Source organism: Sinohyriopsis cumingii, chromosome 6 (genome assembly GCF_028554795.1).
Source record: "Sinohyriopsis cumingii isolate HCF-2022 chromosome 6, ASM2855479v2, whole genome shotgun sequence".
Classification (NCBI taxonomy): domain Eukaryota; kingdom Metazoa; phylum Mollusca; class Bivalvia; order Unionida; family Unionidae; genus Sinohyriopsis; species Sinohyriopsis cumingii.
Genome location: NC_142966.1, coordinates 71,361,682 through 71,381,594, shown reverse-complemented (window position 1 = coordinate 71,381,594; position 19,913 = coordinate 71,361,682). Strand labels below are relative to the sequence as shown.

General features: G+C 33.9%; 1 protein-coding gene across 1 annotated transcript; it reads right to left on the bottom strand.

The window, feature by feature from the left end:
- Positions 1 to 1,909: 1,909 nt before the first annotated feature.
- On the bottom strand, positions 1,910 to 14,915 carry LOC149797176 (uncharacterized). The gene is made up of 4 exons (XM_089960728.1): positions 14,847 to 14,915; positions 5,943 to 6,243; positions 3,242 to 3,384; positions 1,910 to 1,929 (listed from the first exon to the last, which is right to left on the bottom strand). The coding sequence occupies exons 1-4, from the start codon at positions 14,878 to 14,880 to the stop codon at positions 1,910 to 1,912; spliced, it is 498 nt and encodes a 165-aa protein (XP_089816854.1). The 5' UTR covers positions 14,881 to 14,915.
- Positions 14,916 to 19,913: the final 4,998 nt, after the last annotated feature.

Here is a 19,913-nt window from a genome sequence, read left to right as displayed (position 1 = left end):
TGAAATAACGATGACCATTTTTTGAGGTGAATATGTTTCGAAATTGTAGTTCATTGTTATGATTAGAGTAAATAAGAAATTTGTCTTGCCCAGCGGAAATGCCTGAAATTATGCAATTCGTTATTATAACAGCATATATATATATATATATATATATATATATATATATATATATATATATATATATATATATATATATATATATATATATATATATATATATATATATATATATATATATATATATATATTCAGTTGTCCAGGGGTACTGAGACTATCTTGGCCTGGAGAAACACAAGGGATTGTAATCAAATTACCTTGTGTCGACGATGAATATTTGAGTCCACAGTCTAGAGGTTGTAGCCTACCAGGTTCTGTCAACGAGAAAAAAGTTGTTATATAATCGGATGATTGAATACATTAACTTTGAGAATTTGTATATTTTTTTATCTTCTTTTAATTTATTCTTGACTGCTCCGGTAGCCTAAGTGGTTAGAGTGTCCGCCTCAAATGCGGGATGTCGCGGGTTCGAACGCCAGTCGAGGCATAAGGAAGACTATTAAAAATGGTTTTAGAAGTTGCTACGCTTGACGCTCGGCATTAAATGGCAGTGTTAGGACTGGTAAGGCCTGGTGTCAGGATAATGTGACTGGGTGGGACATGATGCTACATGTCTGCGGCATGATGTCTCAGTGCTCGACATCATAAAACTGCCATAATGCAGACATTGGAGCAATGTAACTAAAATTGTTAAAGCTATATTAAAATTCCCAAGAAATCACAAACACACACACACACTCTTTTAGCTCAATACGCTTAATAGAAAATAAATGGACAAGAAGTAGTTTTCAAAGGCTTAGACCTTTACTTTGTGAATTTAGTCTTAACATACTTAAAAATGATCAGTTCAGTCAGAGACGCAAAGGCCCCGAGTGGCCGAGTGGTCTAAAGCGCTCTCCGTCACGGATCACTGCCATCTCACTTATGTCTACGTTGGTTCGAGTCTCGGATTCAGCTAATGTGGGTATGTGAGAAAGCTTGCCAGTAGCTTCTCGTGGGTCGATGGTTCTTTTTGGGGTTTTCCCGTGTTCATCCTCCACCATTAATACTGGCCGCCATTTATAGTCTATCGTGCGCTGAAAAATGGCGTTAAACCCTACAACAACAACAGAGATGCAAATTTGAACATTTATCTTTACAATTTCGTATCTCACAGAATATTTATACATGCAACTATATTGTCCTTTTTCTCTTCTCCTCAGTATTATCACCTGCATGAGCCACTCAATAGCTGTGCTCATGTTACAAATTTTTCTTATTCTTATATGTTCTCTGTATTTGTTATTATATATATATATATATATATATATATATATATATATATTATATCGTTTCTATTTCATGGGTTATTCGTTTTTGTTTCTTGCTGTCGGTAAGTGTTTGAGTGTCATTTATACTTTGGTCTACATACTAGATGCCTGTCCTGCTATTTTAAATTACTAAATATGTCATATGACTAGATTTCCGTATGAGATTAATGTATATACAGCAGTTGAATTGGCAAATCTAACATAAATAAATATAGCATGTTTAATCCGCCTCACTCGTCTGTACTTTAAGAAACGATGTGCATGTTCTGAGACAGCTTCACTATCAGTGACAAAGTTTTAATTCTTATTTCCAATTTTGTTATTAGGATTTATCTTTGCTCTTCTAAATGAAAACCTGTTATATCCCAAAAATTTTATTTTACTTCCACAGATTATAAATTCCAGCAGGGCAGACTTGTTAGGAAATTTAATAATCAATTTCAGGATCTTCATTTGGGTTGTCATTATTTTAATAGCTTTCTACGGAACCTCATCAGTTTAATCGTTTTTGGTAATCATTGCGTTACAGCTGTTCGTCATTATTCTAGTTGCTGATAGTCTATAAATTTTAGATAATATAATTAGTACAGCTATTGTTATACGAAATATAAAGGAAGCACATCTATTGTTGCAAATTCTGACGAAAAATCCAACTTGAATCTCACATCTCAATCACAAAGAAGTAAACACACACCACACAAATACACCAAAATATCTCAAATATTGCTTAATTATTTTGTTGTTATTGTTCCGGGAATGAAATGTTTGCGAGATATGTACATTATACGATTATGCACATAAAGCAAACCAATATCAGTTAGTAATCGCCATTATGTTCTTTCTCTGCACAAACCATAGTCAATAGGAGCTGGGGCTTCAGAACAGCAATAAAGCAGTTAATATCGTATTTCACGTTTGCCACGTAGTGTTTATATGTAGAAGTTGCAAGTGCCAGAATTCCAGTTTTCATCGCGCTTGGCATCTGTATTGGAACTCCTTTATATATCGGATACCACGTTAAGAATCCGTAAGGAATATTTAGACAGTTAGAAATTTGAAATATAACTGAATTGGGTTCTATTTATAAGTATATTTTGGAACAATAAACTACGTTCAATTTTCTGACATAAAACCTAGCTGTCAAATTATGTTTTATAATCACTAAAGCAAGTGATATTGTTAACGATCTCATTGCTAATCTCATTAAGATCACACAGTATGAAGACATAGAGAATATATTTTTCCAATGAGAATGAGAATCTCTGTCAGAGATGAATTTACAATGAAAGTAATTGACCATGGTATGAAAAAAATTAAATTCCAAATAGTAATACAATATCTGTCAAAATCTTAAAGTAAAGCTATACACATCAATTGTCTTTCGCATCCAACATAATTTGCGTAATATTTCATCCAAAATAGACTAGCAAGAACTGACAGTTTCACTCTGTTGTCATAAGTAGCTTTAGAGAAATTGTGTCTGACAGTTATACAAGAAATCCAAGCAAGCAAAATGTACAACTGCCCGCGCTTTAATTGATTATTCATCGTCACCTTATACTACCATCTAATAACTCATCACTTCAGATGGTCTCTAAATCATCGAATCTAAATCATCGAATTCCACTCAACAGTGTGTTTTTACCCAAATCATCGCTCTAATTTCTGCAATGAGTATGTCCACCTAAACCACTATAGTCGGTCATACTAATGGGAAATCTTTATATTAAACAGTGTAATACACTTGGGCGATATTATTCTAGCAATCTCAAAATCACTCATGTACGCATACAAGACCATTATAGCATAGTTCCTGAAAGGTCGTTGAACAAAGCGTTGTGAGAAATGGAAACTCGCATAGTTATACGAACCTTTGGTTGTACTCTCCGTGTCTTTCGCTTGTCCACATGCGATCCAATGGTACTTATTTCCAATAATTGAAGACACGAGAGAATAGTTCCAGCCTCCGTGCCAAAAGTTGTTCAATCTGCTTTTCACGTCCTCCTTTCCAGAACTGGAAGGCAACACATGTAATGAATCAGAAAATTATATATATGCCCTTTTCTTCAATATGCTGAGTAGGTTTCTTTGTGCTGACAGTTATTTATATGGAAGCCACTGGCTAATCTATAGTGTTTTGAAAGTAAGTATCTAGTGTTGAACGTTTACTATTAACTCAACATACACATTTAATTGCAAGTGAAATTAGGAAAAATTCAACTGTACTAAAATAATGCCATTCCATTCGTGTGGCATAAATGACTATGCAAAATGATTCTGAGAACCATTTTAAAGTTTATTTTTCAGGCTTCTAAGGGTTGTTATGCTTTTCAAGTTGCATTGAAGCAACTTTAGTATTCTGTCATCTTACACTTACAAAATGCTAACAATATATATGAATTTAACAAGCACCTTTTACTTCAGAGGTAATAATCAATCTTTTGTTTAAACTTCCAATGAGGCCAATGTTTCTTCAAAATGATATTAAAAATAATTCAAATTTGCGCGAGAGGAGTTTAAATCAACCTCACACCTATACTAATACTGACAGAAGGTTTGGGGGATGATCCCGTCTATTCATTAAAACATGAAAATATTTGCAGACACTCTCTTTTGCACATATCAGTGTATATTTTATACACTTACTGTCATTTATCTCGGCTAATGAGTTACCATCAGTTGAAAGGTTGTTTTGGTGATATAGGGATAATATTTCAGAATCAAATCCTATGTTTGACGACTTGTAAATCTACGTGGAAAACCTCAATCCCATATCATGCAAACATTTTTGATTTCTGGCTAGATATGGCTGTTGGAAAATACCGGTAAATTTTTAAAAAGTTTTCCAGTGTGTTCCGGAATGATTTTTATTCAGGGAAGTGCACATTTTAATGAACAGCTGATATGACACCAAAATATCCTTCATGAACAGCTGATATCACACCAAAATATCCTTCATGAACAGCTGATATCACACCAAAATATCGTCCTTCATTTCCACACAGACTGGGTGTTTGATTGATCGGACTAGCGAGAGAGCTGCTCAAAAGGACCAATTACCATATATATACAAACATTTCTGCGAATAGCTTTGAATTATCTTTGAAATTATTTTATGAGGAGGAACAATTATGTTGCATTGCAAATGTATGAACTGTAACACAAATGCGAAATATTTGACAGGTACGAGAGCACAAATATACTTTGAAAATAACAGTCTATCAATTTAGATTCTCGTATTTACAATATTTGGTATAAAAAGGCTACTAGGCTCCCCAAAGATCCTTCATATACCTAAATGACAAACTAAACATGTTTACAACCTGTCGACCAATCGAATTCAATCTTCATTGTTGGAGTATAAGCATAAATCATGTTACCGTAACGTTGACATTGACATTACACACACACACACACACACACACACACACACACACATATATATATATATATATATATATATATATATATATATATATATATATATATATATATATATATATATATATATATTAGGTATGCGGATAATCTAGTTGGACACACCGGTGGGAAATATTTGATTAGTTTTTATAATTATTTATGTTTTTTAAATACAATGGGAGATTTTATTCGCCGGAGAAAGAAAAAGAATCACTCAATGATTTAGAAATGGAGTGTTTGTCTAAATTAATAAAGATATTTTTTCCAAATCATTATATTTACAATGAAATTTTAAAACATACTATTTAGCCAATGTTCGATGACTAAGGCTATGGTAGTGCGAGAATGGGAAATGACATTTCATGCGCATGTCTGAAACCCACAAACTTTCCTTAAATCTATATGAATATATGTCATGAGGTGGCTCTGTCGTGTAAAATAGCAGTTTTAGTCCTTACAAATGACTGAGCTGATTACGGTTAGTTGGAATGTAACTATCTAAGAAATAACCTATAGTTAAATTCAGAGTATCTTAAAACGAAAAGTGATAAGTTTTAGTTATGAGACTTACGGTGAAAATGATGAAGAACTAAAGTAAAATCATATCATTGTCAATTAAGTTAACATGGAAACAGAAAGTAAGCAAGTCGTTTGAAAAACCGGCAATCGATTACATGTAATATTTTAACAAGAAATGTATCTGCGTGAATAAATTTAGGTCAACAGCCAGCATCTCAAACTTTAATTGCGTAAACAATCCATCTTCAATGTCCAGCTGTTATTTTGTTAAAATACCTTTTTAAATAAAACATAAACTAGGAAATGTATGGGCTTGTGTTTATTTCAAACGTACCAAACAAGCAAAGCCAAGTAGATAATAATAATAATAATAATAAAGCAGTGTATGACGACGACGACGACGATGGAAGCGACGAAAACAATCATGATGATGACGACAATGATAACCAATTGAAAATTGGGATTAAGGATGATGTCTATGAGAAGATATAACAATTACGATGACAACGACGACTCCAACTGGTCGAGTTATGTGATATGTTATAAACATCTCGACACACAGTGTGTTATGTCACAATCATTCATTTTCAAGGTAAATATATAAATGGCATGTTTTTAGATTTGTATTCTTACCTTAAAGAAGTAGTCAGATTCAGTTTCAACACTGCCACATTCGTCAAGTTCGTCACGGTAATATTAGCGCAATTAATGTCCCAAGCTCCCGGCTCAGTTTGGTATGCAACGTTATCTACACTCACATTGGCGCCGGAATTGCTAAATATTGCTTGTAGGAACCTTTGAACGTGTGACTCGGCCGTTGACTTGTTGTACCAAATTGAATCATCCTGGCATATCCTGTTGACGTCAGATGATCCATCAAATTTAAAAATCAGGTCTAACTGGAAGTTCTCCAGTCCTTGAATGGCACTAATACCTGAAGAATAAAATGTTATTGTTGTTGGTGTAATTGTTATTATTTGTTTTCCTCTTCTTCTTATTCTTCGCAGTAGTTGTAGCAGTAGTAGAAGTAGTAGCAGCAGTAGTACGCAGTAGTAGTAGTAGAAGGAGAAGAATAGTATCAGAAATATCACCTTTAGTAAAATCAGTAGCAGCTTAATAGTCTTCAATGTATGACTGTAGTAGCAACAATAATGTCATTAGTAGCAGTTTTAATGTCATAAATAGCAGTATTAATGTCATTAGTAGCAGTATTAATGCCATAAGCATCACTATCAATGCCATAGGTGGTAGTATTGATGCCCTAAATATCCATATTAATATCATTAGTATCAGTATTATGTCATTAGTAGCTGCAATAATATTGATAGTAGTTTTAATGCCATAAGTAGCAGTATTAATGCGATAAGTAGCAATATTAATGCAATCAGTTGCAGTGTTAATGTCTTTAGCAGCAGTATAAATGCCATTTGCAGCAGTATTCATGGCAATATCAGCTATATTAATGCCTTTAGCACAGTCATAATGATATTAGTGGCAGTATTAATGCCATTAGCAGCAGTATTAATGCCATTATAGAAACATTTGTATCAATATCAGTATTACACGTGTCAGTAAGAGCAACTGTAACGCTATTAGCCGTATCATAAATAGTGGCAATAGCATTAGCAATAGTAGCTATTTCGATGTTGTTGTTCTCACATAACGAAGTTTGGGTTAATCATCGCTAATTTTAAAGGTAATAGTAACTGGGAAGACACGTTCTTTGGGTACATACTTATTGTCATTACCTTTGGTTGCAGGTATTAGTGAGAATCTATAAATTATGTATTTTCGACGTAAACAATGTCCGTCATAACTTTTATATATGATAATAAAACCTAATTTATCTTCGACAATAAGTTTTGGGGTTGTCATTTAGACTCTTTATATGAGATTAATAAAATCTATGGTGGGGTTGCACCGAGACAAAGTAGTCCCACTCAAAGGGTTACATTATTTGTTTCATCACGAGGCTTTGCCTCGCGGGGGTCGGGTGGAACAAATAATGTGGCTCAGCGATTGGGGTTTTTCTTTTCTTGGTACAAACACTAACACAGAGTATTTTTCTCATCCAATTGTTTTCATTTAAAATAACCCTCCGCTTTTTCAATATAGTTAGCAGATTCAACACTTGCAGCATTAATCACCCACTATCAATACTTTATACATTAAGTAAAGGCCATCAGGTCCTGTACTCGTCAATGTATATCTGAATAATTATCTAAGTAAAATTTATTACGCAATGAGCGTCTCGAGCCACGTGATATTGTTTTGTTTTTAAATACCGAGCAGTGAGACACATATGTTAATGACAGTAATTGGATGACCTGATATTATGACTGTATTATCGCATTCAATCGATGGATGTCATATTAAAATAGCAATAAATAATTAATATATTTTAAATAGATAACGTTCAACTTTCATCAGTTATAATTTGGAGAAAAAAATATATGGTAGGCAATAGATTGATAGAGTGCAATACTTTGTTCACATGTCGAACTAATTGTACAGGATAAGGAGATTTCTGTTTCGCATTTTCTTGGAAATTTATTATTGTCTGTACTGGAAATAGAGTAAGTGTTGCTATTATTAGTGCAATGATGCGCTACATTAAAATCTTACTTGTGGACTAGCTTGTGAGCTAGTGAATGAACCACTTTGATTGGTATGTAGAGGAGTGCAGGAAAACGCAGGTATGACATAATGCATTTTTGGTTGTTGCCGGCTTTGTAGCAGCTCCTGAGAGAGCTTCGATTTGCAGCCAGTTATATGTATAGCCTGTGTGTATGGAACAGTGTTTTCTGTAGCATTTCGTTCCACATAGCGTCGCGAATTTTATCGTATTTGTAGCTCACTAAATTTGCAGGTCAGAGTCATTAAATGTAGCCAAAAGTACCTAATTCGTTTCACACGAAATATTTCAAACAAATTAGGAACTTTTAGCTACATTTAATGACTTTGGCCTGAAAATTTACTGTCACAGATAGGATAAAATTTCCCATGCTTTGTGTAACGAACTATAGTTTCTAGCATGATATCAAATAGCTCTACTTCGTGTGCGTGTAGCATATTATAAAATAGTTCTACTTCGTGTACGTGTAGCATGATATCAAATAGCTCTACTTCGTGTATGTGTGTGAGTCTGTCTCTTTCAAAATGTTTTGTATGGTGTGTTACCAAAAGTTGGAGAGACCTTAAGTTGCTCGTTGTTGTTTGATTTTTTAACTCCGTCAGACACAGTAGAAAAGAACAAGGGCGTTTTCATTTTAAAAGTAGTTCCTCGCGGGTGGGCACCATGCTGAGACGACCTGATTGAGACAACCAGACTCAGATAAGAAAAGTAAAGTTAACAAGACAGCAAGATATCTCTGTCCCATGGGTGAGAAAATACGTTTCAGGGTTGTCAATTAGACGCTTTATGTGAGACAATGGGTTTTGGGGTTGTCAATGAGACTCATAGTTTAAATATTAGCTCAAGTCGGGACATAGTTTTGAAGCATCGTGCTGAAGACCATGACCTTGGTTTAAGTTTAGATATCAATTTCGTTTAACCAGAAGATAAAATGAATAGACGAAATTGATATCTAAACTTAAACTCATATATATATATCATAGTTGAACTACTGTTACTATGTGCATGGTCATTAAATGTATTTAAATAGCTTCATGGTTCTGATGTCTTCCATGGCTTTTGTATAAGTTTCTGTATTTGTGCAGTGTAATTAGTTTTGTAGTCTTTATAACAAGTATCATAAATGGAGAGAATTAAAAAACTCACACAAAAACAAATTTTTACCGCAGAATCTTGTATAATTCATTTCCGTTTAGAATGTAAAATATGACATAAAATTCTCATACCCATAACTTTAACTGGATACCGTTAATTCCGACGAATAATGAAGGGGTGGGATGCGGTGCAACTATGCCGTCGTGTATTACCATGTTATACTTACGAATAGGGAGTCTCTCAGAATTCATCGGCCAGAGAAGTACGGATCTTTTTGTACTGACCAGGACATAAAAACTGATAACCTTCGTAACTGCAAACAGCGAAAATCGTACTGTCGTGTTTTACCCCGGTTCGAAGTGAATCAACGTTTGCTGATCTGTTCAGGAGGGATCGCCGGACGCCTTGGTTCAATATTGGAGGCCTTACGTGAGAGACGTTTTAAAACAAAGTGGATCGATTGGGGCTGGCAATCTTGATAAAATGGGCCTGTACCGCGGCACAGTATCCACATAGTAACCTAGCTAGAAGTTGTATGACAATGTCCACCTCATCCCTCGTTATATCGATTTGGCATGAATAATTTTCCTAGCAAAACATTATTTAAAAAAACTGGAAGAACTATATCGATATCTTCATGATGTTAACTCAACTAATTGCCAGACATCGTGAACGAGGGATCGACACTCGCTACTTTTTATATAGTAAATTTATGAAGTAATATGCTGCATGACTTTGGAATATAAACTGAAATTTGGGCCAAAGAATGTGGAAGCATTTATTCACGATTCAATCATGAATGCATAGCTGAGCCCCTTAAACTAGATCATGACGGAAAATTGCTTCATACAGAAAAAGAGTACGGCTGTGGACACCAAGGTGGCACCAACGTATTATCAGCTAGTTCTGGTGTAATCTGAGTATTAATTAATTGACAGAATAAGGTATGAACAGCGTGGAAATGACTATCGGTATTATAAGAGAAAGATCTTAAAGAGATGTTTTACACGAATGCTTCATAATATGGAATAAAAATATATCCAGAGCAGAATTCGTCCATAAATGTACATCCAACTATGAAATTCACAAAAATGAAAGTGATATATATGTTGTTTTTTTTTCATGGACATTCTTGTCAAATTTCTTAAACCCATATTTCTATCGATATTTATAGTAAATCAGCTGGTACACATATCTCTCTCAACTTTAAAACTTGTTATGCAAAACATGTAAACAAATATACATTCTTGTTAATCTTATACATGGGTCTTTAGAATTGTAAAGGACAAACATGCACAGACAAAGCTTTTGAAAGGAAGCCATCCGTCAAGGAATACTCATTTCGAAAACAGCTAATGGACCGATCAAAGGAGATAATCGTTAAAACTTTAACCATTCATTAAATGAAATTCTTTAATTATATCTTATCATCAATGTAGCGCTAACATCGTCCCGATGGTATGAACCTGTGAACAATTATTTCGACCCAGTGAAAAACATGGAGGATATCTACGTTAATTTGAGTAGATATAAGAAACTATTTCATGAATGAAGTGAAAACGTTGTATTGTCACGAGTGGTGAGTAACATATATCCTTATGTGTACATATATCCTTATGTGTGTTCAGAAGACATATATACATATATCCTTATGTGTGCTCAGATGACATATATGTTCGTTTGTATTGTATTAATTTTATGGCAAAACCTTCATTTTACAGGGATTTGTTTTTCCATTCTGTGTTAGTGCAATTTTAAAAAATTCTTAATGTATGTAATCAAAGTTTTTTTTATCAGAATGTGTTCCGTTTGTCTTGAGTGCAAAAGTTATACAGTATTGTATGCGTCACACAGAATATTAAATAGCAACAGATAATGCAAGTTCTGTCACTGAAAATGTGCAGTTTAATACTTGAAGCCGACATTTTCTTTTGGGGAGTTCATTTTGATGTATTAACGACAGCACATTTTCACTCATTACATGAAAGTGTACAACTAGATCAAATAGTCCTGACACATCTGAAGCTCTGAGAGAGAGAGAGAGAGAGAGAGAGAGAAGACGACGATAAAGAAGAAAATATGAACTGTAACTATATATGGAAATACGGTCTGAATTTTACATATAAGGACAAATTTACCTCATAAATGGAAAACAAGTAGTTCCAAAAGTAATGTCGCCACTGTGGCGATGTCATTTCAATATCTCATTAGGAAAGACATGACAAAATGATAAATGTCTTGGAAAGAATAACATTTAACGATGATATAAGACAACCTAAACTTTTAAACAAATGACAGGACATGGATCTCAATTTTAAACACAATATGATGTATGCATTGGTATGTGTGAAATGTTTTACATAGGTCGGACGAATATGTAAGAAAATGGATGACAGTGGATAGTCAGCAAAGAAGAACAAAACATCTCAGACTGTTCAAAGGTAATAAACATCTCAGACTGTTCAAAGGTAATAAACATCTCAGACTGTTCAAAGGTAATAAACATCTCAGACTGTTCAAAGAAGAACAAAACATCTCAGACTGTTCAAAGGTAATAAACATCTACATAACTGCTCATGGGGAAAACTTCAACGCCATCCCCTTATATAAAAAAGTATTACATGATACAGAATATTTCGGGAAAGAAAAGTCACTGTATTTAAATCGCACTCTACAACCAAAACCTAACTAATTATTATAGATTCATTAAGAATTAAAAAAGGATTCTTTGTACATTTTCATAGTATGACCATAGGAAAATTATATTGGTTGTTTTTTCCATACGGTTCACTTAATGCATTGTATCAATACATTAAAGAAATTTCATAACATGCAATACAGGGCCTGTATCAAACAACGAAAACGTAGTTTGCATAGCAATAATCTCCATTACATTAGTTGGTAAATGTAGCGAAGATTTTCACTGGTCAGAACATAAACATGTGTTCAGGCCGAGCTGTGTTCATATCTATACGAACTTCTAAGGATGGCTACTTGATATCAGCTTCCATAAATAGTCACTTGCTAAGTAGCTGATGTACACACTAAAAGAGAAGACATACATACTGCACGTCTATGAAATGAAATAAAAATGTTGGCGGGCTTATGTTTTATTCTGAAAATTAATTTCGACAGAACCAAATAACAAATCGTTGTAATTTTTTTCTTCAAACGAATAATTATTTAATTGATTCGATTTTATTCTCAATATGGGAATATATGGGGCATGTACACTAGATGTTGGTCTATTGTGCCGCCGGTATTCTGCAGGACAACTGTTGTGTCGGAAATGGTAGAATGTTTAAATTTTTTGCTAAATTTATACATGGAGACATTAAACACACTGACGTGTCTTCTGAAGTGGACCCATATTTCACAAGCTGAATTATCAATCATTCCAAATGAAGCAACTATACTTTAGTCACTTTCCAGATGAACAGCAGAATGATCACAAACTAAACGAATTCAATGTCGCAAAGAGGAAGGATGACACGAAACCATAACGATCTAAATCTGTAAGAAACGGTAGGCTAAGATCTTTTATGTAGACCCATATCTCAGCGCTGGGAAACTCAAAATATACCAAGAAGAACATTAGGACCACAGTACTTTTACTCTGACTTGTTACAAATGAAATTAAAACTGTAGGCAAATGGATATAGCAATTGGCAAGACCGGGCTTAAAGACTAATATTATAATAATTTCCCACAAAGACCTACAATTTGAGATGCTGAAGCAGATAGTTACAATGTGCGTGGTGTGGGGGAGGGGGTTCAATCCCGCCACCACCACCCCATTGTAACTCTTAGGGTCGATGTCTTACCTTGTTTGACTACTGGAGCCCCATTACTATAACCATTTACCTATAGTTTTAATTTTATATGTAAACAGCCCCTGTTGGTGGTCAAACCTGTTAATGAACACGAAAAAAGACTTAGAGAAGAAAGAAATTGGTTACTCAAATGTCTGTACAAAAATGAATCAGCCAAATCACATTGATATCGTCAATGAAAGCATAAGATCCAAGAGTCATTTTTATGTCCAGGAAAACAACACATCCAGTGCTCTATGCCTCTACTCTGAACACATGTGCCAATTTCAATGTAACTTCATGCTATGGAATATTTCAAATCTTGATTAACTACCATATGTTTAATTACACAGGTATTACACCTTTGAAGGAGAATCACCTGTCATATAAATAGCTACGAAGCAAAAGCTGTCAACAAAAATTCATACGCTAAAATAAGGCTCTAAAACTGAGAGGAATTATTTTTATAAAAGCAAAATAAAACTAAACGAATTAATACCATTATAAAGAATTGCAATTATATGAGTTAAATGATGTTTTCTCTGAGTTTACCTTGGTATAAACAGTCAGCTGCCAACTCTCACATCTTACATAACGCCCACGATAAACTCAGGAGAAAAAATCGTTAAACTCTTAAATAACGTTAATTTGTCTATTTGCAAAATGCTTTGAAAGTATTCATCATGATGATGGGAGAGTGCTTGAATGAATAAAGTATTAATAATTTACTTTCAGTCTGTTCCATAAAAATAATATATATATATATATATATATATATATATATATATATATATATATATATATATATATATATATATATATATATATATATATGTATGTATGTATGTAGAGAGAGAGAGCAGCCAATTTAACTCATACACTAACAATAGCTATGAATACGAAGTTTTCTTTCACAACATTATTTAATGTAATTACGATACAACGAAATGATGATGTTCTAATACAACGAAGTGATGAGGTCCTGATGCAACGAAGTGATAATGTTCTAATACAACGATGTGATGATGTTCTAATACAACGATGTGATGATGGCCTGATACAATGAAGTGATGATGTTCTCATGCAACGAAGTGATGATGTTCTCATGCAACGATGTGATGATGGCCTGATACAATGAAGTGATGATGTCCTGATAAGACGTGGGGATGATGTTCTAATACAACGAAGTAATGATGTTCTAATACAACGATGTGATGATAACATGATACAACGAAGTGATGATCTCCTGATGCAACGAAGTGTTGATATCTTGATGCAACAAAGTGACGATGTCCTGTTGCAACGAAGTGATAGCAGTGATGAAGACTCGATACAACGAAGTGATGATATCATTATACAAAGAAGTAATGGAGTAATGAAGCAGTAAAGTGATGGTGTCCTGATAAGACGAGGGGATGATCTCTTGATGCAATGAAGTGTTGATGTCCACATGCAACGAATTGATGATGTCTTGATGCAACGAAGTGATATGTTCTGATACAAAAACCTTATGATGACATAATGTAACAATGTGATGACGGTCGGTTACAAGAAAGTGATTATGTCCTGATACAATGAAGTGCTGATGTCTTCTTAATACAACGAAGTGTTGATAACTTATACAACCAAGTGATGATGTCCTGATCCAACGAATGTTGATGACATAATGCAACAATGTGATGATGACAATATTAATGAAGACATTTCATGCGCATATCTTATACAAACTTCAGCGAATATTTCCAAGCATGCGTCGATTATATAATTGAAGAAACAAAATCTAGGTACAACAGTTATTATAAACTTAGCACATTATGTCAAAAATATATCGAAGACAGTTAGTGTGTGTGTGTGTCTGAGAGAGAGAGAGAGAGAGAGAGAGAGAGAGAGAGAGCACTTTTAAATAATCAAGTAAAATAGGACAAAAGTATAAAAATATCTTTGATTTGAAACATATGAAATCTTGTCTCCAGAGCAAAGAGTGTATGAACATACCAAAGAAGAATACAAGCAGTCCATATATCTTCATTCTCACTCAACTGCATAACTCCATCTTTAGTCAAGAAAGTTTAAAATAATACTGCAATATACTATCCCTGATTAAACTATATATCAAGAAAGTCAAGCCTAATCACCTCAATCACAGCGGAATTTCAGACCTCGGGCGCGCGATTGGATGAAATTATAGACCTTATGTTCGAACGTGAATTGATCGAGACATGACAAAGTAGTTTAAATAAGTATTCGATCATTAATTTTCAAGATAATCAGCTATGTGACTCCATGCGGAAGTATTTGATTTAAAACTGAAAGGAAATTGTACGTATATACGTATATAGGTAGGTATGCATATATGTAGGTAGGGACGATACAATTCAATTTTACGGGGATGTAATGTAAACGGTAGATTGATAACTAGGGTTTGGAGGGTGGAACAATATGTATGCATGTTGCTTGCTTGCTTCTTATTTTACTATATATTTAGGATTTAGGGTACAAGTCGACTGATGAGCTTGAAAGCTTTTGGAGCAGAATGTATCCATATGCGTATTAGTGTTTAGCTGCAACACAGCAAATTTGTGGATCGTAGGAAGATGAACCCTTCCAAATAATATTAAATTGAGTTACATATAAAATAAAAGATAATATATATGGTCAATTTGTTTAAACATATAGAAAATATCGAAATTTCTTTAGGATTATATTTCAGCATACATTTTCTTCACCGGGTTCACGTTGCACTACTTCTATTTCACCGGATGGAAGTCGACACATTTGACAAGAATGTATTTCATTCTCGGTGGAAACTGGAAGGATATACACCCTGATTAGTGTTCACACCTCAGATGATAAGCACGAGTCAGGAATGTTTGTCAAATGCATGATCAGCGAAATACTAAATCGTCTGAGCAACTGAATCTACACACTGGATACCATTCTACAATGGTGTGTTCGATGTTCGTAAACCTGCTTAAGAAGTTTTCATTACACGTATTTTGTCAAGTAATAAGGACAAGCTGGTTTATATAATATTTGAAAACAGTATATGGAACATTCGGTTCTGAAATAGGTGAATGTAGGGCAGCTTTGGCTGCTTTAGTTACCCTTTCATTACCCTTAATACCAATGTGACTTGATAGACAACTGTACAAAATACTTTTTTTTTCAAATCTCCGAAACTGGTCGCATGAGTCATCCGCATAGGTGAGCCACGAAACGTTAAGTACAGGTAAAACGAACTCTTAATCAAGATCAAAAGCTGAAAATCACTTTTATAGCGTCATAATATTTTTTAGATAAAACATTTCTTGATCATTCCAAGTAAAGAGGGTTTGTTGAATTCCATAACATGAAATCTCACATTAAACCTCAAATTAACTATGTATCCAAACATGATATTTAAACCATATTTAGGTTTACCTTTCAATAAGATGGAGAAAAGTCATTTACAAAATGAACCTGATCTAGGGTTGCCATGTAATAATATAGACAAGCTTCCGGTTCCTTTCCATAGCTTTAAATTAGAGGTTGACGTTTTTATACTAGGAAGTGAAAACGTTTGGTTCACTCAAATCTTATCCATCTGTCGGAAAGAAATTTTCAACGAAAAACGTTCCAAATTATATTGAAGATAAGCTTAAACAACTTGGAAAGGTCTTTCGTATAAGCTTTTCATAGTGCTATTTTAGGATTGCATTTATGTTTGAAGTTCAATTGGCCATGTGGATACATATCGAGTAAACCTCTCCTTGAATGATCAAATCTTGACTTGTAATTGGACAGAGATAAGTTGACGTGGATAATCAATAACATGGATAATCGTTAATGCGCAAGAGACGTAGATCTGCTCGAAATACAGAAAAATGATGAGAGCTTCCTTGTTTTTTGATTATCACCTTACACTTTCTAATGGACAAACAAGGAAAATGTTCTCTTTTTATCTAGTAGCAATAGCCCGAATGTTATTAAATAGTAACAATAGGCTGAATGTTATTATATATTAACAATAGCTGGAATGTTTCTATATAGTGGCAATAGCCTGAATGTTAGTATATAGTGGAAATATCCTGATTGATATTAAATGGTAGTAATAGCCTGAATGTTATTAAATAGTAGCAATAGCGCGACTGTTCTTATATAGTGGCAGCAACCCGAATGCTATTATAGTGTAGCAATATTATAGTTATTATAGTGTCGCATTAACCCGAATGTTATTACATAGTAGCAATAACCTGAATGCAGTCAATAGAGTTTACATACGGATTAGACCCCTGAACTGCTATGCCAAAACATTTGGTTTAGTCGGTGCTTATCCCTAATTCTACTTCAAATCCTCGTCTGATTAGTAATGACGAAGCTCGGGATATAAAAGGAATCTTACTAATGTTATAGATTTAATTTAAGAAACATAGCTACGATATGAATGGGTACTACTTCGACTATTTTTCCCTCTTCTGTCTTAAAATTGAATCAATCTATTATCTTCTTCGTTGCATTCGATAGATGGACTGACAGAAAAGCTACGTACACCAGTTGATGAGAGAGAGAGAGAGAGAGAGAGAGAGAGCAGTGGTGTCACTAGGAGGATGACACCAAAATGAATGTCTATTAAATTTTTGAACTTTTGTGCAGGAAGGAGGTCCATGGGGGTGACACCATGAGTTACCTCACTGGGTGACACCAACCATAGTGACGCCAGAGAGAGAGAGAGAGAGAGAGAGAGAGAGGTGATATAATTTGATAATCTTTAGAAATGTCACGTAAACCAGAATAATCACTTAGATGAACTGTCAATATATTAAAATATTTTAATTACCTCTTGTTGGTTCTTCCTGTCGCTTAGTTACTATTCCACGATAATTTCCATACCTGAACACACACACACACACACACACACACACACACACACACACACATACATACATATATATATATATATATATATATATATATATATATATATATATATATATATATATATATATATATATATATATATATATATATATATATATTATAATTCATTTCTAATCGACATTGTTCATTGTTGAGTAAATGAAGTGTTTATACTTTTATTCCTTAGAAGCCAAAGCCGAGCAACGTCGAGTGACAAAAGGTATCAGACCTCATCTGAGATTTTGTACATAAGATAAATACTTCCTCTTAAATGATTAATCCGGATTACATAAGGATTTAATAAATGTTTATTTTTTCCCCTTTATCTGTCAGACAATTTTATCATACTGATATCATTGTCATTTTCACGACATCAAAGGTTATTCCATGTACCTATACTGGCTTCTACAATTTACACAGCTTTGATGGAATAAATAATATTATACTTTGTGGATGAGGGGGTTGACATTGGCTTTCTTCTGTTCTCTCCTGCATAACTGAATGGCTTGCGATATTTTGTATTTTAGTATATCTATAGCATACAAACTAATCTACGTCAAAATACACGTACACCGCCTGATAAGACCCTCAAACATCTTCCTAGCTGACAAGGTATTGTGGTAATTGTCCAATCACCAGAACCTAAATACCCCTATCACTAATTAAAATGGACTGATTTTTTTATTTTTAAAAATCCGACATTTTGACCATATCATTTTAAAAAAATTGGGCTTCAATGAAAACTGTACCACAAAAATAATCTTAATATGATATTGCATAGAGGTCATATGTTTTCACCGTAAAATATTTTTTTTTATGTGGTTATATATATATTAGCAATCGAGGATATGGTGAAATTATAATAATTTATTTGTAATGGGCAGGTTATATAAGTCATGTTCAGCCACGTGACGAATGTTCTCCGTTTCTTTTTTCTAAAGACTCACCAGAACTTGTTTTATACAAATTGAGTAAAAAAAGAATTCAAATTCAGTAGATACAGACATAATATAGGCATTGAAAGCTGTTCTTTTTTTTCTTCTTATGACGTCATGTTATTTTTAATTCAGTAGCGTAATTTAGTTTGTCTTAAAATTTATTTTTTTGCATTGAATGTTTAAAAATGAATACGTTCATTTATCATTCATTAAGATAGCAGCTGGGAAAAAGTAGCATTTGCTATGTTGTCTTTTGGAATATGACTATACTGTGTCATGTATGTATGTATGTATGTATGTATGGTTGTATGGTTGTATGTATGTATGTACGTACGTACGTACGTATGTCTGTCTGTATGTATGTATGTGTGTATGTATGGTTGTATGGTTGTATGTATGTTTGTATGTATGTATGTATGTAAAAATGTATGTATGTATGTATGTATGTATGTATGTATGTATGCATGCATGCATGCATGCATGCATGTATGTATGTATGTATGTATGTATGTATGTATGTATGTATGTAAGAGGGATATTTGAATAGTTCTGAATATTATGTTAAAACCTTTATGTTTCTTTGACCATGTCTTTAAAATGAGATACAGCTACACGAATAGCATGCCTGACAGATGCAGATGTATGCGTGCAGCGAAACAGATAAATGTCATTGACGTAATAATGCGAAGAAGGAGAAGATATTATGCTGATGAGCAAATAATATACTGTAAAATAAGGGTGTCCTTAGGGTACTCTTTGACTGGTATCAAGGCCGACTCGGATGAAATTTACAGATGTATTTCTATGTAAGATAATATATTTTTGACGTTGTTTCGTGGTATTAAAGATGGATGCGAATCCATGAAGACATTTTAAGGACTGTCAAGAGATTTGTATACACATTATTCTTGGGGATGCAAATGATCTGGTCGTCCAATTGTCCGGATACATGTGCCTGATTCTGCCAATGTCACTGGACATTTATAAGCCTCCAGCGTGTTGCTAAATAGTATGGAACTCTATAGAACCACCTGTCCGCATACTGATACCCGAGATATTCATATACTCCATGGCAACGCACCGGTGAATAAATCTCTGTCGCGACAGACCATCTGAAGACTCACTACATCCAAATTGTGCCGTATCCTCCATACAGCCCTGATTTAACTCGTAGTGATTTTTTTTACTGTAACCCATTATCAGAAGATTCACTGAGGGAAGACGGTTT

Excerpts from the sequence above, each read along its gene's own strand:
- LOC149797176 (XM_089960728.1), bottom strand. The coding sequence starts at position 14,880 with ATGAAGATATATGGACTGCTTGTATTCTTCTTTG. Across the intron at positions 6,244-14,846 it reads ACTGCTTGTATTCTTCTTTG|GTATTAGTGCCATTCAAGGA; the intron begins GTATGTTCATAC and ends TTTATTCTTCAG. Across the intron at positions 1,930-3,241 it reads CACGGAGAGTACAACCAAAG|ACTATCAGCAACTAGAATAA; the intron begins GTTCGTATAACT and ends TAAAATTTATAG.